At 45.6% G+C, this 23,327-nt stretch overlaps 1 protein-coding gene across 1 annotated transcript in view; it reads left to right on the top strand.

Moving 5' to 3' along the window:
* The window catches only part of znf385b (zinc finger protein 385B), a 167,209-nt gene that overhangs the window by 32,829 nt on the left and 111,053 nt on the right, over positions 1 to 23,327 (top strand). The window contains exon 2 of the mRNA XM_029702506.1: positions 2,907 to 3,275. Coding sequence (XP_029558366.1) covers positions 2,909 to 3,275 — 367 coding nt within the window. The 5' untranslated portion in view covers positions 2,907 to 2,908. The remainder of the gene's footprint in view (positions 1 to 2,906; positions 3,276 to 23,327) is intronic.

The raw sequence follows: 23,327 nt of genomic DNA, 5'->3' as shown, positions 1-23,327 counted from the left end.
TGTGTCATGGTTTAAAAAAAATGTCCCCCATGTGGCTGCACAGTCCGGTATCTCAGCCCGTTTTCACGTGTCCCAACTTTTCTTTCTCCAAAAAAAGTCATTTTGTCAGATAATAAGACATGTTTTACAGTCAAATGACATGTCTTTACTATTAGGCCAATAAAAAAGAAGTGTGCACGCATAGGAGGTCCCGTGAAAGTAAATAGAGACCCACGAAGGTCATGGTATAATTCACACTCCGAAGTAAATAGACTCCCGAAGGTCAAGTTATAATTCACACTCCGAAGTAAATAGAGACCCCCGAAGGTCACAGTATAATTCACACTCTGAAGTAAATAGACTCCCGAAGGTCAAGTTATAATTCACACTCCGAAGTAAATAGACTCCCGAAGGTCAAGTTATAATTCACACTCCGAAGTAAATAGACTCCCGAAGGTCAAGTTATAATTCACACTCCGAAGTAAATAGAGACCCCCGAAGGTCACAATATAATTCACACTCTGAAGTAAATAGACTCCCGAAGGTCAAGTTATAATTCACACTCCGAAGTAAATAGAGACCCCCGAATGTCACAATATAATTCACACTCTGAAGTAAATAGACTCCCGAAGGTCAAGTTATAATTCACACTCCGAAGTAAATAGAGGCCCCCGAATGTCACAATATAATTCACACTCTGAAGTAAATAGACTCCCGAAGGTCAAGTTATAATTCACACTCCGAAGTAAATAGAGGCCCCGAAGGTCACAGTATAATTCACATTCTGAAGTAAATAGATTCCCGAAGGTCAAGTTATAATTCACACTCCGAAGTAAATAGAGGCCCCCGAAGGTCACGGAATAATTCACACTCTGAAGTAAATAGAGACCCCCGAAGGTCACGGAATAATTCACACTCTGAAGTAAATAGAGACCCCCGAAGGTCACGGTATAATTCACACTCTGAAGTAAATAGACTCCGAAGGTCAAGTTATAATTCACACTCTGAAGTAAATAGAGACCCCCGAAGGTCACAATATAATTCACACTCTGAAGTAAATAGAGACCCCCGAAGGTCACAGTATAATTCCCACTCTGAAGTAAATAGAGACCCCAAAAGTCACGGTATAATTCACACTCTGAATATAGATACTCTAGATATACCCCTGGTGCCTGCCAGATATGATACAAGAAGTAAAGTGTGTTAAGATTTGCAAGCATTCTTCATGCTTATGAAGGGATATTTTGTGAGTTTTAGGTATGCAGCAATTCCCAGTTTAATGAGTATGAATGACGTTGTGGCACCAGACTGTCAGACAGTATGAATGACGCTGTGGGACCAGACTGTCAGACAGTATGAATGATGCTGTGGCACCAGACTGTCAGACAGTATGAATGATGCTGTGGCACCAGACTGTCAGACAGTATGAGTGACGCTGTGGAACCAGACTGTCAGAAAGCATGAATGACGCTGTGGGACCAGACTGTCAGACAGTATGAATGACGCTGTGGCACCAGACTGTCAGACACTATTATGACGCTCTGGGACCAGACTGTCAGACAGTATGAATGACGCTGTGGGACCAGACTTTCAGACAGTATGAAGGACGCTGTGGCACCAGACTGTCAGACAGTATGAAGGACGCTGTGGCACCAGACTGTCAGACAGTATGAATGACGCTGTGGGACCAGACTGTCAGACAGTATGAATGACGCTGTGGCACCAGACTGTCAGATAGTATGAATGACGCTGTGGCACAAGACTGTCAGACAGTATGAATGACGCTGTGGGACCAGACTGTCAGACAGTATGAATGACGCTGTGGGACCAGACTGTCAGACAGTATGAATGACGCTGTGGGACCAGACTGTCAGACAGTATGAATGACGCTGTGGGATTAGACTGTCAGACAGTATGAATGACGCTGTGGGACCAGACTGTCAGACAGTATGAATGACGCTGTGGGACCAGACTGTCAGACAGTATGAATGACGCTGTGGGATTAGACTGTCAGACAGTATGAATGACGCTGTAGGACCAGACTGTCAGACAGTATGAATGACGCTGTGGGACCAGACTGTCAGACAGTATGAATGACGCTGTGGGACCAGACTGTCAGACAGTATGAATGACGCTGTGGGACCAGACTGTCAGACAGTATGAATGACGCTGTGGCACCAGACTGTCAGACAGTATGAATGACGCTGTGGCACCAGACTCTCAGACAGTATGAATGACGCTGTGGGATCAGACTGTCAGACAGTATGAATGACGCTGTGGCACCAGACTGTCAGACAGTATGAATGACACTGTGGCACCAGACTGTCAGACAGTATGAATGACGCTGTGGGATCAGACTGTCAGACAGTATGAAGGACCCTCACTGTGGCACCAGACTGTCAGACAGTATGAATGACGCTGTGGCACCAGACTGTCAGACAGTATGAATGACGCTGTGGGATCAGACTGTCAGACAGTATGAAGGACCCTCACTGTGGCACCAGACTGTCAGACAGTATGAATGACGCTGTGGGACAGTATGAATGACGCTGTAGGATCAGACTGTCAGACAGTATGAATGACACTGTGGCACCAGACTGTCAGACAGTGTGAAGGACGCTGTGGGACCAGACTGTCAGACAGTATGAATGACGCTGTGGCACCAGACTGTCAGACAGTGTGAATGACGCTGTGGCACCAGACTGTCAGACAGTATGAATGACGCAGTGGCACCAGACTGTCAGTCAGTATAGCGATATCATCATAGGTGGAGCTGAGCTCTAGCTCTACCTTAGGAAGCTCCGTTACACAGTCACAGGGGCTTTGGCGTGCGCGCGTGTGCGAGTGGGTGTGCGTGCCTGCACCAAGCTTGCTTTCTGGTAGCGAAGTCTATCATTCTAATCCATTGTTGTCATTGTCTACTGCAGGTATGAAGACACCGCTGAGTCCTGCCCACTTCATAGAGCATGGCCAGATGGCCTTCCCCTCCCAAGGCTGTTTGGAGCTGAATCAGCTGATGGGGATGGAACCTACCACCAACAGCCAAGCCCAGATCAACATGGATATACAGCAGCAGCAGCAGGAGAAGAAGAAGCTGTTCTACTCGATGTGTGATGTGTGTAACATCCAGCTGAACTCCCAGGCTCAGGCCCAGGTGCACTACAACGGGAGGTCCCACCTGAAGAGAATCAAACAGATGAACAATGGGGATGTTCCTCCGGCTCCGGCACCAGCTACTGGGTCTCTACCCACCTCTACACTAACCCTTAGTACCAGCACCACCAGCAGTAGTACAGGTAGGCCCACAGTGAATCCTTTTTTCTGTCAAATGTTTCTTTCTATTTGTTTGGTTTCATTTCTCCGGACCTATCCCTTGGCTGCCTAAACAAATGGTGGGATGACCACTTCATTAATTTTTCAATCCCAGATTGCCCCTTTAACCAGGTAGTGTCATTGAGGTCAGAAGAGAGACCTCTCCCAAGGGAGACCTGGCAATGAGGTCCATACTGACTAGCAAAGCCTGCCCAGGGAAGGGAACGCTGCTACTCTCCAACATCCACAGATATCTATATACAGTTGAAGTCAGAACTTTACATACACTTAGGTTGGAGTCATTAAAACTCGTTTTCCAACCACTCCACAAATTTCTTGTTAACTAACTATAGTTTTGGCAATTCGGTTAGGACATCTGCATGACACAAGTAATTTTTCCAACAATTTTTGACAGACAGATTATTTCACTTATTGTATCACAATTACAGTGGGTCAGAAGTTTACATACACTAAGTTAAACAGCTTGGAAAATTCCAGAAAATGATGTCATGGCTTTAGAAGCGTGTGAAAGGCTAACTGACATCATTTGAGTCAATTGGAGGTGTACCTGTGGATGTATTTCAAGGCCTACCTTCAAACTCAGTGCCTCTTTGCTTGACATCATGGGCAAATCAAAAGAAATCAGCCAAGACCTCAGAAAAAAATTGTAGATCTCCACAAGTCTGGTTCGTCCTTGGGAGCAATTTCCAAACGCCTGAAGGTACCACGTTCATCTGTACAAACAATAGTACGCAAGTATAAACTCCATGGGACCACGCAGCCGTCATACCGCTCAGGAAGAAGACGCGTTCTGTCTCCTAGAGATGAACGTACTTTGGTGCGAAAAGTGCAAATCAATCCCAGAACAACAGCAAAGGACCTTGTGAAGATGCTGGAGGAAACAGGTACAAACGTATCTATATCCACAGTAAAATGAGTCCTATATCGACATAACCTGAAAGGCAGCTCAGCGAGGAAGAAGCCATTGCTTCAAAACCGGCATAAAAAAGCCAGACTATGGTTTGCAACTGCACATGGGGACAAAGATGACCATCATTATGTTTGGAGGAAAAAGGGGGAGGCTTTCAAGCCGAAGAACACCATCCCAACCGTGAAGCACGGGGGTGGCAGCATCATGTTGTGGGGGTGCTTTGCTGCAGGAGGGACTGGTGTACTTCACAAAATAGATGGCATCATGAGGAAGGAAAATTATGTGGATATATTGAAACAACGTCTCAAGACATCAGTCAAGAAGTTAAAGCTTGGTCGCAAATGCGTCTTCCAAATGGACAGTGACCCCAAGCATACTTCCAAAGTTGTGGCAAAATGGCTTAAGGACAATAAAGTCAAGGTATTGGAGTGGCCATCACAAAGCCCTGACCTCAATCCTATAGAACACTTGTTGGTAGAACTGAAAAAGCGTGTGCGAGCAAGGATGCCTACAAACCTGACTCAGTTACACCAGCTCTGTCAGGAGGAATGGGCCAAAGTTCACCCAACTTATTGTGGGATCTTGTGGAAGGCTACTCAAAACGTTTGACCCAAGTTAAACAATTTAAAGGCAATGCTACCAAATACTAATTGAGTGTATGTAAACTTCTGACCCACTGGGAATGTGATGAAAGAAATAAAAGCTTAAATAAATCATTCTCTCTACTATTATTCTGACAATTCACATTCTTAATGTAAAGTGGGGATCCTAACTGACCTAAAACAGGGATTTTTTCTAGAATTAAATGTCAAGAATTGTGAAAAACTGAGTTTAAATGTATTTGGCTAAAGTGTATGTAAACTTCCGACGTCAACTGTAGAAATGACAAGGTCTGTATTCTACTCCAGAGCCGTAAACATAGGTGGCCAAAAGTTCTTCATTTTTTTTACCTTTATTTTACAATGTAGTGCCTTTGATATCAGATGAGAGATGTCTCTGAAGGGGGATCTGACTAAGGGGTCTATAGTGACTAGCCCTGGCTCGCCCAGGGAGAGAGAGCACTCTCCTACGCCCACAGATAACTCTATCGAAATGACAAGGATTGGACTGTTGTACTTTCTCTTCTAGAGACGTTAACAGACTAGAGGTGGTGGTGATGGTGATGCATGCTGAGTTTGGTTTGCAGCATTTGACTCAGAACCAAGGTTGTGTCCCAAATGGCACCCTATTCCCTATATAGTGCCTAGTCAAAAGTAGTGCATTGCATAGGGAATAAGGTGTAATTTGGGACGCACACATGGCTTGGTCATCCCTCTCAGCCATTTTTTTGTTTTCTTTCACTGCTCGGTTTGACAAACTTTGCACGGAGATCCTATTTAATTATTATTTGGGAAAATGAATATTAATGTTAACCTTTCCATGTCTACAGTGCCCCGTGCCTGACGAGAGGGACAAATACATGTGTTTTTGTTGGGTGTTTGGGGTGACTATTTCGAAACAGACTTAGCTACTTTGGGCTGCAGGTAGCCAGGCGGTTTGAGCATTGCGGTCGGTAACCGAAAGGTTACTGGTTCGGATACCTGAGCCGTCCAGGTGAAAAATCTGTTGATAGACATTTAACCCTAATTTTCTCCAGGAGCGCTGTACTACTATGACTGACGCTGTAAAACAACACATTTCACTGCACCTATCTGTGACAATTTTGTTTACTTTCCCATGCCAATCAGTGTGTGTGTGTGTGTGTGTGTGTGTGTGTGTGTGTGTGTTCTGTTTACTACTGCTGTAATCGCTGCCTCCATACTCTCACCAGGAGTGGCCTAAGGATTTTCATATTCTTCATATTCTACATATTTGACTGAGGGCCAAATTCTCTGCTTTGACCTTTTGTTGTTTTCTTTATGCTTTGTGTGTGACGTGCATACAGAGAGAGCGATTTCCTCTTTAAAACAGATGATTTAATGTGAATTAGCAGCTCACTCAATTTCATGAAAGAGGGCTCAGTGCTAAGCCCAGGTTTTTGGCTCCTTGTTTAAATACACTCATCATGACTGTTTAGTGCCTGGCTGGCTGTGGAAATGTTGAGTTGAGTTACTCTGTACAGACTAGTGCAAAATAAATAAATGCTCCAACCGTAGGCAGTGGATAAAGATAGTCTTTCCAGACTGGCTTTACTTCAACATGGTGTAACTTAAATTGCATCACTTTAAAAAAGAGACGTAAACAGATAAGGCAAATGTACGGTCTCTCTGAATTAAAGCTTGGTAGACAACAGTTAAGAGTTTTGAAGAGACAGGGACATATTGTCTGAAATTTGATGAATAATCTAAGTATCCAAGTTTTTTCAATATGGCCATAAAGTTATTGAACAGTGTGGCTGATTCTGGAATGATGTACATGCTGTGAGGTTGACTCCTGATTTATTGACAGTTGGAGCCGAACAGATGCTACCTCCTCCATATCTTCCCAGGCTGAAAGGACAGAGTGATGGCGTGAGTGACAGTGGTGGTTTAGAGGAGGTGTTGTTGATGTCTTGCATGAGAGAGTGTTTGTGTGTGACAAGGTCCGTGGCCCCTGGGAGGTTGATGGGGGTTAGTTGTCAGGTGGCCTGTGTCCGTCCTGCTGTAACAACCCCCTCGCATGGCTTCTCACACACACATTTCCACGCATTTCCACACACACACACACACACACACACACACACACACACACACACACACACACACACACACACACACACACACCACACACCACAGTAGCAGCAACATCAGCCCTCTGTGCTGGGGCCACACTCACCCCCAATAAACAGCAATTACAGTGAAAAGTGTTCATAGGCAGCTCATGCAGAAACTTTTTCATCCTACAGTACAGCTGGGGGGGTTAATGTAGTGAACACGGGTGTGTGTGTGTGTGTGTGTGTGTGTGTGTGTGTGTGTGTGTGTGTGTGTGTGTGTGTGTGTGTGTGTGTGTGTGTGTGTGTGTGTGTGTGTGTTTGTAGAGGTCAATGAAGGTCAGATGATGGAATGTAATAGTGGATTCATAAAGCCTTCTTCTTAGGACAGGCTTTGCAGACATTAGAGTAATCCACAATGTCTGTCTGGTGTATTTGGGTATAGAATTTTAGAAAAGCGGGCTCTCTGAACCCTGCTAAAAGCAGAGTCTGTATGAATAAAGGGCTCCTGTGAAATGCTTGTGAAATGCAGTATTTGTCTGTGTAGAAATAGGAGATTCTGACTCCTTTAGTTGACAGTCGACACACAGCTGTCTTCCTTATATTTGATCAGAGTGGGTGTCCTTCTGTCATTCTTAGTTTGGAGTGAAGTTGGATTGGATGCATTTGACCAGCACACAACAGTTGAGCCGTTCTACAGCTACATTTTTAAACACAGCAGGGGTGTCTGTTGCACTGAAACTTTAATGAGCCGTGCCATTATTTGGGGTGGTCTGAGCCGGACATATGTAATTACAGCTTACAGCTGGAGGACTGGAGACAGGCTCTGGTGTTGGTGGTGTGGAGACACACACGCACACACGCACACACGCACACACGCACACACACACACACACACACACACACACACACACACACACACACACACACACACACACACACACACACACACACACACACACAGTCTCTGGTGTGGAGGGACTGATGATGTCTATTTGACAGTTTCTTCCTGTTTCACAGTGTCAGCTTACTGGGTCAACTAACTAGGTCAACTACCTATGTCAACTAACTGGGTCAAATAACAATGTCAACTAACTGGGTCAACTAACTATGTGAACTAACTATGTCATCTAACTGGGTCAACTAAAGCATCATTCCACAACAGGACTTCATGGCTTTATACTGAGGGGTCTCTTCTCACTCATCATCAGCCTGATGATAATCTAATTACAGGATGTAGCAGGGGGCTTGTTGCATAAACTGCAGTGGAACTTTTATCCCCGATCCCTCGTTCCTCACTCCCCAAACCAACCCCTCGCCCCTACGGCCTAGGCACTTTGATAGGATTGGATAGGTGTAAACAATATGGTTGTTGCTCCATCTTGCCCTCTGATGGGATTGGTGGATGGGGGAAGGGGTTAATTTGGGATTCAGGGTCTGTGTGATGCAAACCTTAAGCAAACATTCCACTAGATGGCAGTATTCACATCTTCAAAAAATATATTTATCTCAAAATGTTGGTTTCATGCGATAACAGCAACTGCGGTCAAGTTTATTGTGGGTAACCAAAGAGTATTAACTTCTCCCGTGCAGTTAGTCATAATTATTCAGGGTAATTTATACCAGAATATGTTTAGCAGCATCTTTTTGGGGGAAGTTTGTTATTTACTCTGAGTGAGGGATATGTTGTCTGTTTGAGTCAGGGGCCACATTTCAGCCTTTTATGTATTCATATTTGACAGGTTGGTCTAACATGATGTTTGTTGGAATTAAGTCATTAGGGAGTTATTCACGAACGGTCCTCACAACATCCCAGCCGTGGGTGATAGTTTAGTATTATGTATACATTGGCAGCTAAAAGCTGAATTGCAGTAAGCAACAAGCACACAAATGAACAACAAAACAGAAATGAATCACAAAGCAAAGCCAAATGTTGGTGATGATGAGGGGACTGGAAGAACTCAACAGAATCACATTTTGATTATCCAAGCTATTCATTTAGTTGAACCATTCTGGGATTAATCTGCTTTAAAATAACATTCAGTGGTTTGTTTTTCAAAAGGAAGAGTGCTGTGTAATGCTAATGATGATTCAGATTTCACACTCCTGCAGTTTAGGAAAGCTACACTAAAGGCTCCTAAATGAAAATGTAATGGCATGTTGAAACTAGTAAATTATGAACAGCCAGACAGTCTCTCTGATTCTAAAGTGGTGATGTCTCTAACACTGACCTCGTTTCTGCTTCCTCGCTTTGCATATTTGACTGAAGCTATCTAGGAGAACATACTTCCTGAGTGTTTGTCTGTGTGTGTGTGTGTGTGTGTGTGTGTGTGTGTGTGTGTGTACGTGCGTACGTGTACATGTACATGTGTTCCCCATCATTACATCTCTCTCTATAAACAGATGGTGATACCAACAACACCCCCCATATTGTTCAATTCTGTCCAAAACCTTTTTCTTTACTTTTCTCCCTCATAGAAACAACTCCTGTTTGAGCAATATAAATTATGCAAATGTAATGATCCAATTTTCCGTATGAGTGCAGCTCTGCACGGACAATTTGGTATTGAAACACAATCAAACGTCTGTCTGTCTGTCTGTCAACCAACCAGACAGCTACTCAGTGAGACTTCTGATGAGCTGGCTAGGAGTAGGACAACCTCACTTAGTAGATACTAGAACCTGCTCTGTACTCCCAACACCCTTACATGCCAAGGTTGTGGATTCAATTCCTGGAGCGATTACATAGGGCAACCTTCAGAGCTACTGTCCCTCAGTGGATAGACCAACCTATGCTATGGTCCCGTGTGGCTTGGTTGGTAAGAGTGTCACAATGACAACATTGCCAAGGTCGCGGGCTCAATTCCCTGTAGGAATTGATTCCCTATGCATTCACTGTACTGTATCTATTATGTATTCCCATTGGTTCCTGCCAAGGCAGCAGCTACTCTTCCTGGGGTCAAACAAAATTAAGGCAGTTATACAATTTTACGTGTGTACGTGTGTGTATAGTGTGAATGTAGAAAGATGGCTCCGATAGAGATGGCAGCTTCGCTTCTAGTCCTTAGGAAACTGTGCAGTATTTTGTTTTTTTATGTATTATTTCTTACATTGTTAGCCCAGAAAACCTTAAGTGTTATTACATACAGCCGGGAAGAACTATTGGATATCAGAGAGACGTCAACTTACCAGCACTACGACCAGGAATACGACTTTCCCAAAGTGGATCCTTTGTCTGCACCTCCCAGGGCATTTGAACTGATTCCAGAGGCCGACCCAAAACGACGCCTTAGGAGAGGGTGCTTCTAGTGAGGCTTCGGGTGCGCACACACCACCCACTGCTTCCGAGTACATTACTCGCTAATGTCCAGTCCCTAGTTAACAAAGTCGACGAAATCATGGCAAGAGTTGTTTTCTAAAGAGATATATGAGATTGTAACATACTCTGTTTCACGGAAACATGGCTAGCTTGGGACATGCTGTCGGAGTTAGTGCATCGCGCCAACAGGAATAAACATCTCTTTGCTAAGAAGAAGGGCGGGGGTGTATGTTTCATGATTAACGACTCATGGTGTAATTGTAACAACATACAGGAACTCAAGTCCTTTTGTTCACCTGACCTAGAATTCCTCACAATCAAATGCCAACCATATTATCTCCCAAGAGAACTCTCCTTGGTTATTGTCACAGCCGTGTATATCCCCCCGCAAGTGGATAGAAAGACGGCCATCAAGGAACTTCACTGGACTTTATGCAAACTGGAAACCATATATCCTGAGGCTGTATTTATTATAGCTGGGGATTTTAACAAAGCTAATTTGAGAACAAAGCTACCTAAATTCTATCAGCATATCGATTGCAGTAACACACTCGACCATTGCTACTCTAACTTCCGCGATGCATACAAGGCCCTCCCCCACCCTCCTTTTGGCAAATCTGACCATGACTCCATCTTGTTGCTCCCCTTCTATAGGCAGAAACTAAAACAGAAAGTGCCCGTGCTTAGGTTTATCCAATGTTGGTCTGACCAATCGGATTCCACGCTTCAAGATTGCTTCGATCACGTGAACTGGGATATGTTCCAGGTAGGCTCAGAGAACAACATTGAAATATACGCTGACTCTGTGAGCAAGTTTATAAGAAGTGTATAGGAGATGTTGTACCCACTGTGACTATTAAAACCTTCCCTAACCAGTACACGTGGATTGATGCCAGCATTTGTACAAAACTGAAAGCACATATCACTGCATTTAATCATGGCAAGGCAACTGGTAATATAGTTGAATACAAACAGCGTAGTTATTCCCTCTGTAAGGCAATCAAACAAGGAAAGTGTCAGTATAGAGACAAAGTGGAGTCAAATTCAATGGCTCAAACACGAGACGTATGTGGCAGGATCTACAGACAGTCACGGATTACAAAAAGATAACCAGCCCTGTCGCGGACATCAACGTCTTGCTCCAAGACAAATTAAACAACTTCTTTGCCCGCTTTGAGGACAATACAGTGCCACCGACGTGGCCCGCTACCAAAGACTGTGGGCTCTCCTTCTCCGTGGCTGAAATAAGTAAAACATTTAAACGTGTTAACCCTCGCAAGGCTGCCGGCCCAGACGGCATCCCTAGCCGCGTCCTCAGACCATGCGCAGACCAGCTGGCTGGTGTGTTTATGGACATATTCAATCAATCCCTATCCCAGTCTGCTGTCCCCACATGCTTCAAGATGGCCACCATTGTTCCTGTTCCCAAGAAAGCTAAGGTAACTGAACTAAATGACTATCGCAACGTAGCACTCACTTCTGTCATCATGAAGTGCTTTGAGAGACTAGTCAAGGATCATATCACCTCCACCCTACCTGTCACCCTAGACCCACTTAAATTTGCTTACCGCCCTAATAGGTCCACAGACGATGCAATCTCCATCACACTGCACACTGCACACTGCACTATCCCATCTGAACAAGAGGAATACCTATGTAAAAATGCTGTTCATTGACTACAGCTCAGCATTCAACACCATAGTACCCTCCAAACTCATCATTAAGCTTGAGTTCCTGGGTCTTGACCCACGCCCTGTGCAACTGGGTCCTGGACTTCCTGATGGTCCGCCCCCAGGTGGTGAAGGTAGGAAACATCATCTCCACTGATCCTCAACACTGGGGCCCCACAAGGGTGTGTTCTCAGCCCCCTCCTGTACTCCCTGGCCACGACTGCGTGGCCATGCACACCTCCAACTCAATCATCAAGTTTGCAGACAACACAACAGTGGTAGGCTTGATTACCAACAACGACGAGACGGCCTACAGGGAGGAGGTGAGGGCCCTCGGAGTGTGGTGTCAGGAAAATAACCTCTCATTCAATGTCAGCAAAATAAAACAGATGATCGTGGAGTTCAGGAAACAGCAGAGGGAGCACCCCCCTATTCACATTGACGAGATAGCAGTGGAGAAGGTGGAAAGTTTTAAGTTCCTCGGTGTACATATCTCCGACAAACTGAAATTATCCACACACACAGACAGTGTGGTGAAGAAGGCGCAACAGCGCCTCTTCAACCTCAGGAGGCTGAAAAAATGTGGCTTGTCATCGAAAACCCTCACAAACGTTTACAGGCGCACAATCAAGAGCATCTTGTCGGGTTCTATCACCGCCTGGTACGGGAACTGCATCGCCCACACCCTCCCCAGAGGGTGGTGCGGTCTGCACAATGCATCACCGTGAGCAAACTACCTGCCCTCCAGGACACCTACAACACCCGATGTCACAGAATGGCAAAAAATATCATCAAGGACAACAACCACCCGAGCCACTGCCTGTTCACCCCGCTACCATCCAGAAGGCGAGGTCAGTACAGGTGCTTCAAAGCTGGGACAGAGAGATTGAAAAACAGCTTCTTTCTCAAGGCCATCAGATTGTTAAACAGCTATCACTAGCACAGAGAGGTGGTTGCCTGCCTACATATTTGATATCATTGGCCACTTTATTAAATGGAACACTAGTCACTTTAATAATGCCACTTTAAGAATGTTTACATATCTCGCGTTACTTATCTCATATACTGTATCCTACACTATCTATTGCATCTTAGCCGCTCTGTCACTGCTCATCCATATATTTTATATTTATATATTCTTATCCCATTCCTTTACTAGATTGTGTGTATTAGGTTTTGTTGTGGAATTTGTTAGATATTAGGTTTGTTGTGGAATTGTTAGATATTACCTGTTAGATACTGCTGCACTGTCGGATCTAGAAGCACAAGCATTTCGCTACACTCGCAATAACATCCGCTAACCATGTGTATGTGACCCTTAAAATTTGATTTTGATTTGATTTTATGTTATCGTGTGTGTGTGTGTGTGGTGTGTGTGTGTGTGTGTGTGTGTGTGTGTGTGTGTGTGTGTGTGTGTGTGTGTGTGTGTGTGTGTGTGTATGTATGTGTCGGTGCCTATGTTTGGGTTTCTTCACAATCCCTGCTGTTCCATAAGGTGTATTTTTATCTGTTTTTAAAATCTAATTTGACTTCTTTCATCAGTTACTTGATGTGGAATAGACTTCCATATAGTCATGGCTTTATGTAGTACTGTGCGTCTCCCATCGTCTGTTCTGGACTTGGGGACTGTGAAGAGACCTCTTGTAGCATGTGGAGTATGCATGGGTGTCCGAGTGGTGCATTTAACATGCCAATACCTCTCATAAATGGTAGTGATGAAGTCAATCCCTCCTCCACTTTGAGCCAGGAGAGATTGACATGTATATTGTTAATGTTAGCTCTCTGTATGCATCCAAGGGCCAGCCATACTGCCCTGTTCTGAGCCAATTGCAATTTTCCTAAGTCCCTCTTTGTGGCACCTGACCACACGACTAAACAGTAGACCAGGTATGACAAAACTAGGGCCTGTAGGACCTGTCTTGTTGATAGTGCTGTTAAGAAGGTAGAGGAGCGCTTTATTATGGACATACTTCTCCTCACCTTAGCTACTGTTGTATCAATATGTTTTGACCATGACAGTTTACAATCCAGGATTACTCCAAGCAGTTTAGTCACCTCAACTTGCTCAATTTCCACATTATTTTTTATAAGATTTAGTTGAGGTTTAGGGTTTAGTGAATGATTTGCCCCAAATGCAGTTCTTTTAGTTTTAGAAATATTTAGGACTCATTTATTTCTTGCCACCCACTCTGAAACTAACTGCAGCTCTTTGTTAAGTGTTGCAGTCATTTCAGTCGCTGTGCTAGCTGACGTGTATAGTGTTGAGTCATTTGCATACATAAACACACTGGCTTTACTCAAAGCCAGTGGCATGACGTTAGTAAAGATAGAAAAAAGTATGGGGCCTGATAGCTTCCCTGGGAATTACTGATTCTACCTGGATTATGTTGGAGAGGCTTCCATTAATGAACACTCTCTGTGTTCTGTTAGACAGGTAACTCTTTATCCACAATATAACGGAGTGTAAAGTCATAACACATACATTTTTCCAGCAGCAGACTTTGGAGTAAGTCACTTTGGATAAAAGTGTCCTCTTAGTGGCATATCCGTCCTCTCCTTCTCTTCACCCAGCATGCTGTCATGAGCCTGACTAGAAGTAGGACAACCTTCAGGGCCATGTCTGTCTGTGGATACTAAATGCAAAACCCTACTATATCCTGTTTTTCCACCCAGCTACTAGCAGGCTGTCATGAGCCGCAGTCATGATCAAAGCACCAGTCAGCCTATAACCAGATGTAACAAGATTAGACTACTAAGTCATTTAGGAGAGTCATGCAATCTGCTGGCAGCCTAGCTACACATGCTAAGGACATGACCAGGTCAGGTCAGGCATGTTACACAAGGGCAGCAGTTAAGGCAGGTCAGAGTAGGTCAGGATAGTACTACTACACTCATAGAAAAAAAACGTTGAAGAACCCTTTTTGGTTCCAGGTATAACGCTTTTGGTTCCTGGTAGATTCTATGTAGAACCCTTTCCACAGAGGGTTCTACCTGAAACCAAACAGGGTCCTACCTGGAACCAAAAAGGATTCTCCTATGGAGGCAGCCGAAGAACCCTTTTGGAACCATTTTTCTTAAGAGTGTAGCAGCATACCACCCTGCATCCCACTGATGGCTTGCTTCTGAAGCTAAGCAGGGTTGGTCCCTGGATGGGACACCAGATGCTGCTGGAAGTGGTGTTGGAGGGCCAGTAGGAGGCACCTTTTCCTCTGGTCTAAAAAAATATCCCAATACCCCAGGGCAGTGATTGGGGACATTTCCCTGTGTAGGGTGCTGTCTTTTGGATGGGATGTTAAACGGGTGTCCTGACTCTCTGTGGCATTATTGAAAGAGTAGGGGTGTTAACCCTGGTGTCCTGGATAAATTCCTAATCTGATCCTCATACCATCATGGTCACCTAATCATCCCCAGCTTACAATTGGCTCATTCATCCCTCTCCTCTCCCTTGTAACTATTCCCCAGATCATTGCTGTAAATGAGAATGTGTTCTCAGTCAACTTACCTGGTAAAATAAGGGTTAAATAAAAAAAGGGTCAGAGCAGGGCAACTCTCCAGTTACTGGTTCACCTCTTCAACCTGAAGGCTACTGCGGCTGGCAGCAACACACACTAAGGTCAGGGTAGTGTAGGGCAAGGCAACCCTCCAGTTACTGGCCAACCTCGTGGCTACTGTGTCTGGCAATAAGGACATGCCAGGACAGGATGGCCAGTAATCTTGTCAGGGCTGTTAGGGTCAGGTGAATTGTCTACACATCATGGGTGAATGACCCTGACATGGTCCCCAGGCCAGAATGAGGTCATCTACCATGTTTGCAGGGTGGCTTTCTGTCAGTCTATTTGTTTTCTTAGGACAGCCAGTATGTGTAGGATGAGAAAGCGCATGCAGCCTCAATTAGCCAAGTTATCTAGCTCAACTAGTTTGATGCAGTCGTGACAGGTACCTTGTAATCATATTGGGGATTGCTTCCCTCATTTGGGTAAGGATCGGACCAGGTCATTATCCGACCGGGTCTATACGGAATGGGTCTAGTTGTCATCGAGTCCTTTCGGAATGGGTCTCTATATCATTTGTATTTATTTATGCATATCGGGTGTGGATGGGAAAGCTCCAGGTCCAACTTTTTGGACCCATGTAGGCCTCTACAGTACGCCTAATACATTACCATGGGTAGACTGTTCAGAATGTAAGTCTTAGATTAGTAGATGCTCACTGACTGTAGAGTGTACTGAACTGGTAGAGGCTTTCTGGGAATTCAGTTTTATATGTCCTTGGATTAAACAACCATTTGAATAAAAGCTTTTTCTGTTTTGTTTGATGTTCGGAAACAAATATGTTGTATTTCTCTCTCCTCGCCAAGGTAGACAAAGGCTTATGTTTTTATGTGTATACTCATTACTCAAGGCTCCCTCCAGAACTGCTTCACATTAGGCACAGTGCATATATTCCCATTTACACAGTATGACAAACCACAGAGCTGCCACATATTAACATTACAAACATTTTGTAGTAGGATATTAAGGCAACATTTTGTTGATATACTAATACCTTGGCATTGAAAAACCTTCCTCATTAAGCTGCTTAGGCTTTGCCTCCGCTGTAGTGCCTGCTGCTGCCACTTTCTGTCTGGGCACAGCTCGGGCAACGGGGCTGGCTGGCTGTTTCTGGCTGGCTGGCTGTTTTTCTCAGGTGGCTGGCTGGGCTGGCTGTTTATCTTGGAAAGCAGGACTGGCAGGCTGTTTTGGGGCAGCTGGGTAGGCTGGCTGTAAGTTGAACTCTAAGTCAATGAAAAGTCATTATTACTTAAAATGTGTAGGTGGTACTGACTCAAAACTAAATGACAAGTCACATCAACTATTCTTTAAGTTATGATAACAAATTACCTTTTTACCCTGCATGCTCTACTGCAGGTAGATCTTTTGGAATTGTTTTTAATACCTGTATTTTTGTTTGTACATTCAGTGATTGATTGAGCAATCTTATGCTACACAAAGATAAATAACATATTGTTTTCTTAACTACTTCCAATCATTTAGTTAGATTTATTGCACCCATTACAAAAATAGTTGTTCTAGTTTAAATGGCTTAGGTATTCTCCTCACACTGTTCCTAACCCTGGCAGTCATTATGCAAACCAGCATAATGTGACTTGCAGGTAGGGTTACAAAATTCTGGTCCATGTCCTTTTTCCAGAATTCCTGGTTGGAAGATTCCTGGAAATCTTCCAACCAGGATTATTTTACTGGACAGTTGGCAGAAATGTGAACCCCACTTGCAGACCTGATGTGGCCTGTAAACCATGAGTTTCAGGCCACTGTGTTAGGGTAAAGCTAGACCTCAAATTAAAGCCTTATGAGATATACAATGTATTGTCATAAAGAGGTTAATGATAATATTTGCCTCTGAACTTACTTGGTGAAGGCCACAGGATTGAAAATGAATGAATTTAACAATGATGTCACTAACAAATACAGTCATGGGCAGTAACTCTACAATTCACTCGAAAAGGCAAGGAACACTTGGAAATTATAGTGGGTGTATAATTTTTTTTTTCTTCAAGCTGATACAACTCAAATCTGGACCTCCTACAGGGTCATAGTGACTATCGGTTTCAGTAATGACGACAAAATCACTTTAGGTAACTGTACTCAAAGTGTGTGGACACCTGCTCGTTGAACATCTCATTCCAAAATCATGGGCATGAATATGGAGTTGGTCCCCCCTTTGCTGCTATAACAGCGTCCACTCTTCTGGGAAGGCTTTCTACTAGATGTTTTTTGGAAGGAACGTTGCTGCGGGGACTTGCACTGATGTTGGGCGATTAGGCCTGGCTCGCAGTCAGCATTCCAATTCATCCCAAAGGTGTTCAATGGAGTTGAGGTCAGGGCTCTGTGTAGGCCAGCCAAGTTTTTCCACACCGATCTCGACAAACCATTTCTGTATGGACCTCGCTTTCTGAACTGGAGCATTATCATGCTGAAACAGGAAAGGGCCTTCCCCAAACTGTTGTCACAAAGTTGGAAGCACAGAATCATCTAGAATGTCATTGTATGCTGTAGAGTTAAGATTTCCCTTCACTGGAACTAAGGGGCCTAACCCGAACCATGAAAAACAGCCCCAGACCATTATTCCTCCTCCACCAAACTTAACATTATGCATTCGGGCATCTGCCAAACCTGGCATCTGACAAACCCAGATCCGTCAGATAGGGAAGCGTGATCCATCACTCCAGAGAACGCGTTTCCACTGCTCCAGAGTCCAATGGCGGGTAGCTTTACGCCACTCCAGCCGACGCTTGGCATTGTGCATGGTGATCTTAGGCTTGGGCTGCTCAGCAACGGTAACACGTTTCAAGCTCCTGACGAACAGTTCTTGTGCTGACGTTGCTTCCAGAGGCAATTTGGATCTCGGTACTGAGTGTTGCAACGAGGACAGATGATTTTGACGTGCTACGTGCTTCAGCACTCGGCGGTCCCGTTCCTTGAGCTTCGCTGCTGAGCCGTTGTTGCTACTAGACATTTCCACTTCAGAATATCACTTACAGTTGATCAGGCAGCTCTAGCAGGGCAGCTCTAGCAGGGCAGCTCTAACAGGGCAGCTCTAGCAGAGCAGCTCTAGCAGGGCAGCTCTAACAGGGCAGCTCTAGCAGGGCAGCTCTAGCAGGGCAGCTCTAACAGGGCAGCTCTAACAGGGCAGCTCTAGCAGGGCAGCTCTAGCAGGGCAGCTCTAGCAGGGCAGAAATTTGACGAATGGACTTGTTGGAATGGTGGCATCCTATGACGGTGCCACGTTGAAAGGCAGTGAGCTTTTATATACGGGTCATTCTACTGCCAGTGTTTGTCTATGGCGATTGCATGGCTGTGTGCTCGATTTTATACACCTGTCAGCAACGGGTGTGGCTGAAATAGCCGAATCCACTAATTCGAAGGGGTGTCCACATACTTGTGTATGAAGTGGAATGGGTTTCCTCAAAGGTTTTGAGTAATAACACACATTGGGGGTCGCAGTGTGGCTATGGCACACTGAACTGCTCTGGGCTCCTCCTTACCCACACAACCCTACAACACTCCTCCTTACCCACACAACCCTACAACACTCCTCCTTACCCACACACCCCTACAACACTCCTCCTTACCCAGACAACCCTACAACACTCCTCCTTACCCAGACAACCCTACAACACTCCTCCTTACCCACACAACCCTACAACACTCCTCCTTACCCAGACAACCCTACAATACTCCTCCTTACCCACACAACCCTACAACACTCCTCCTTACCCAGACAACCCTACAATACTCCTCCTTACCCAGACAACCCTACAATACTCCTCCTTACCCAGACAACCCTACAACACTCCTCCTTACCCAGACAACCCTACAATACTCCTCCTTACCCACACAACCCTACAACACTCCTCCTTACCCACACAACCCTACAACACTCCTCCTTACCCAGACAACCCTACAACACTCCTCCTTACCCAGACAACCCTACAATACTCCTCCTTACCCAGACAACCCTACAATACTCCTCCTTACCCAGACAACCCTACAACACTCCTCCTTACCCAGACAACCCTACAATACTCCTCCTTACCCAGACAACCCTATAACACTCTTCCTTACCCACACAACCCTACACCACTCCTCCTTACCCAGACAACCCTACAATACTCCTCCTTACCCAGACAACCCTACAACACTCCTCCTTACCCACACAACCCTACAATACTCCTTCTTACCCACACAACCCTACAACACTCCTCCTTACCCACACAACCCTATAACACTCCTCCTTACCCACACAACCCTACAACACTCCTCCTTACCCACACAACCCTACAACACTCCTCCTTACCCAGACAACACTACAATACTCCCTCCTTACCCAGACAACCCTACAACACTCCTCCTTACCCACACAACCCTACAACACTCCTCCTTACCCACACAACCCTACAACACTCCTCCTTACCCACACAACCATACAACACTCCTCCTTACCCAGACAACCCTACAATACTCCTCCTTACCCAGACAACCCTACAACACTCCTCCTTACCAGACAACCCTACAATACTCCTCCTTACCCAGACAACCCTACAACACTCCTCCTTACCCAGACAACCCTACAACACTCCTCCTTACCCAGACAACCCTACAATACTCCTCCTTACCCAGACAACCCTACAATACTCCTCCTTACCCACACAACTCTACAACACTCCTCCTTACCCAGACAACCCTACAATACTCCTCCTTACCCAGACAACCCTATAACACTCTTCCTTACCAACACAACCCTACACCACTCCTCCTTACCCAGACAACCCTACAATACTCCTCCTTACCCAGACAAACCCTACCAACACTCCTCCTTACCCACACAACCCTACAACACTCCTCCTTACCCAGACAACCCTAAAACACTCCTCCTTTACCCCACACAACCCTACAACACTCCTCCTTACCCAGACAACCCTACAACACTCCTCCTTACCCACACAACCCTACAATACTCATTCTTACCCACACCACCCTACAACACTCCTCCTTACCCACACAAACCTACAACACTCCTCCTTACCCACACAACCCTACAACACTCCTCCTTACCCACACAACCCTACAACACTCCTCCTTACCCACACAACACTACAATACTCCTCCTTACCCAGACAACCCTACAACACTCCTCCTTACCCACACAACCCTACAACACTCCTCCTTACCCACACAACCCTACAACACTCCTCCTTACCCACACAACCCTACAACACTCTTCCTTACCCACACAACCATACAACAATCCTCCTTACACAGACAACCCTACAATACTCCTCCTTACCCAGACAACCCTACAACACTCCTCCTTACCCAGACAACCCTACAATACTCCTCCTTACCCAGACAACCCTACAATACTCCTCCTTACCCACACAACCCTACAACACTCCTCCTTACCCAGACAACCCTACAACACTCTTCCTTACCCACACAACCCTACACCACTCCTCCTTACCCAGACAACCCTACAATACTCCTCCTTACCCAGACAACCCTACAACACTCCTCCTTACCCACACAACCCTACAACACTCCTCCTTACCCAGACAACCCTACAACACTCCTCCTTACCCACACAACCCTACAACACTCCTCCTTACCCAGACAACCCTACAACACTCCTCCTTACCCACACAACCCTACAATACTCCTTCTTACCCACACAACCCTACAACACTCCTCCTTACCCACACAACCCTACAACACTCCTCCTTACCCACACAACCCTACAACACTCCTCCTTACCCACACAACCCTACAACACTCCTCCTCACCCAGACAACACTACAATACTCCTCCTTACCCAGACAACCCTACAATACTCCTCCTTACCCAGACAACCCTACAATACTCCTCCTTACCCACACAACCCTACAACACCCCTCCTTACCCAGACAACCCTACAACACTCCTCCTTACCCACACAACCCTACAATACTCCTCCTTACCCAGACAACCCTACAATACTCCTCCTTACCCACACAACCCTACAACACTCCTACTTACCCAGACAACCCTACAACACTCCTCCTTACCCACACAACCCTACAACACTCCTCCTTACCCAGACAACCCTAGAATACTCCTCCTTACCCACACAACCCTACAACACTCCTCCTTACCCACACAACCCTACAACACTCCTCCTTACCCACACAACCCTACAACACTCCTCCTTACCCACACAACCCTACAATACTCCTCCTTACCCACACAACCCTACAACACTCCTCCTTACCCACACAACCCTACAACACTCCTCCTTACCCAGACAACCCTACAATACTCCTCCTTACCCAGACAACCCTACAACACTCCTCCTTACCCAGACAACCCTACAATACTCCTCCTTACCCAGACAACCCTACAACAGTCCTCCTTACCCACACAACCCTACAACACTCCTCCTTACCCAGACAACCCTACAATACTCCTCCTTACCCAGACAACCCTACAACACTCCTCCTTACCCACACAACCCTACAACACTCCTCCTTACCCAGACAACCCTACAACACTCCTCCTTACCCAGACAACCCTACAATACTCCTCCTTACCCAGACAACCCTACAATACTCCTCCTTACCCAGACAACCCTACAATACTCCTCCTTACCCAGACAACCCTACAACACTCCTCCTTACCCAGACAACCCTACAACACTCCTCCTTACCCAGACAACCCTACAACACTCCTCCTTACCCAGACAACCCTACAACACTACTCCTTACCCAGACAACCCTACAACACTCCTCCTTACCCAGACAACCCTACAATACTTCTCCTTACCCAGACAACCATACAACACTCCTCCTTACCCAGACAACCCTACAACACTCTTCCTTACCCACACAACCCTACAACACTCCTCCTTACCCAGACAACCCTACAATACTCCTCCTTACCCAGACAACCCTACAACACTCCTCCTTACCCACACAACCCTACAACACTCCTCCCTACCCAGACAACCCTACAATACTCCTCCTTACCCAGACAACCCTACACCACTCCTCCTTACCCACACAACCCTACAACACTCCTCCTTACCCAGACAACCCTACAACACTCCTCCTTACCCAGACAACCCTACAATACTCCTCCTTACCCAGACAACCCTACAATACTCCTCATTACCCAGACAACCCTACAATTCTCCTCCTTACCCAGACAACCCTACAACACTCCTCCTTACCCAGACAACCCTACAACACTCCTCCTTACCCAGACAACCCCTACAACACTCCTCCTTACCCAGACAACCCTACAACACTACTCCTTACCCAGACAACCCTACAACACTCCTCCTTACCCAGACAACCCTACAATACTTCTCCTTACCCAGACAACCATACAACATTCCTCCTTACCCAGACAACCCTACAACACTCTTCCTTACCCACACAACCCTACACCACTCCTCCTTACCCAGACAACCCTACAATACTCCTCCTTACCCAGACAACCCTACAACACTCCTCCTTACTCACACAACCCTACAACACTCCTCCTTACCCAGACAACCCTACAACACTCCTCCTTACCCACACAACCCTACAACACTCCTCCTTACCCAGACAACCCTACAACACTCCTCCTTACCCACACAACCCTACAATACTCCTTCTTACCCACACAACCCTACAACACTCCTCCTTACCCACACAACCCTACAATACTCCTCCTTACCCAGACAACCCTACAATACTCCTCCTTACCCACACAACCCTACAACACCCTTCCTTACCCAGACAACCCTACAACACTCCTCCTTACCCACACAACCCTACAATACTCCTCCTTACCCAGACAACCCTACAATACTCCTCCTTACCCACACAACCCTACAACACTCCTCCTTACCCAGACAACCCTACAACAC

This window comes from Salmo trutta, chromosome 20, assembly GCF_901001165.1.
Source record: "Salmo trutta chromosome 20, fSalTru1.1, whole genome shotgun sequence".
In the NCBI taxonomy this organism is placed as follows: domain Eukaryota; kingdom Metazoa; phylum Chordata; class Actinopteri; order Salmoniformes; family Salmonidae; genus Salmo; species Salmo trutta.
The sequence above is the reverse complement of the archived record's forward strand: the minus strand, read 5'-3'. Positions and strand labels throughout refer to the sequence as shown.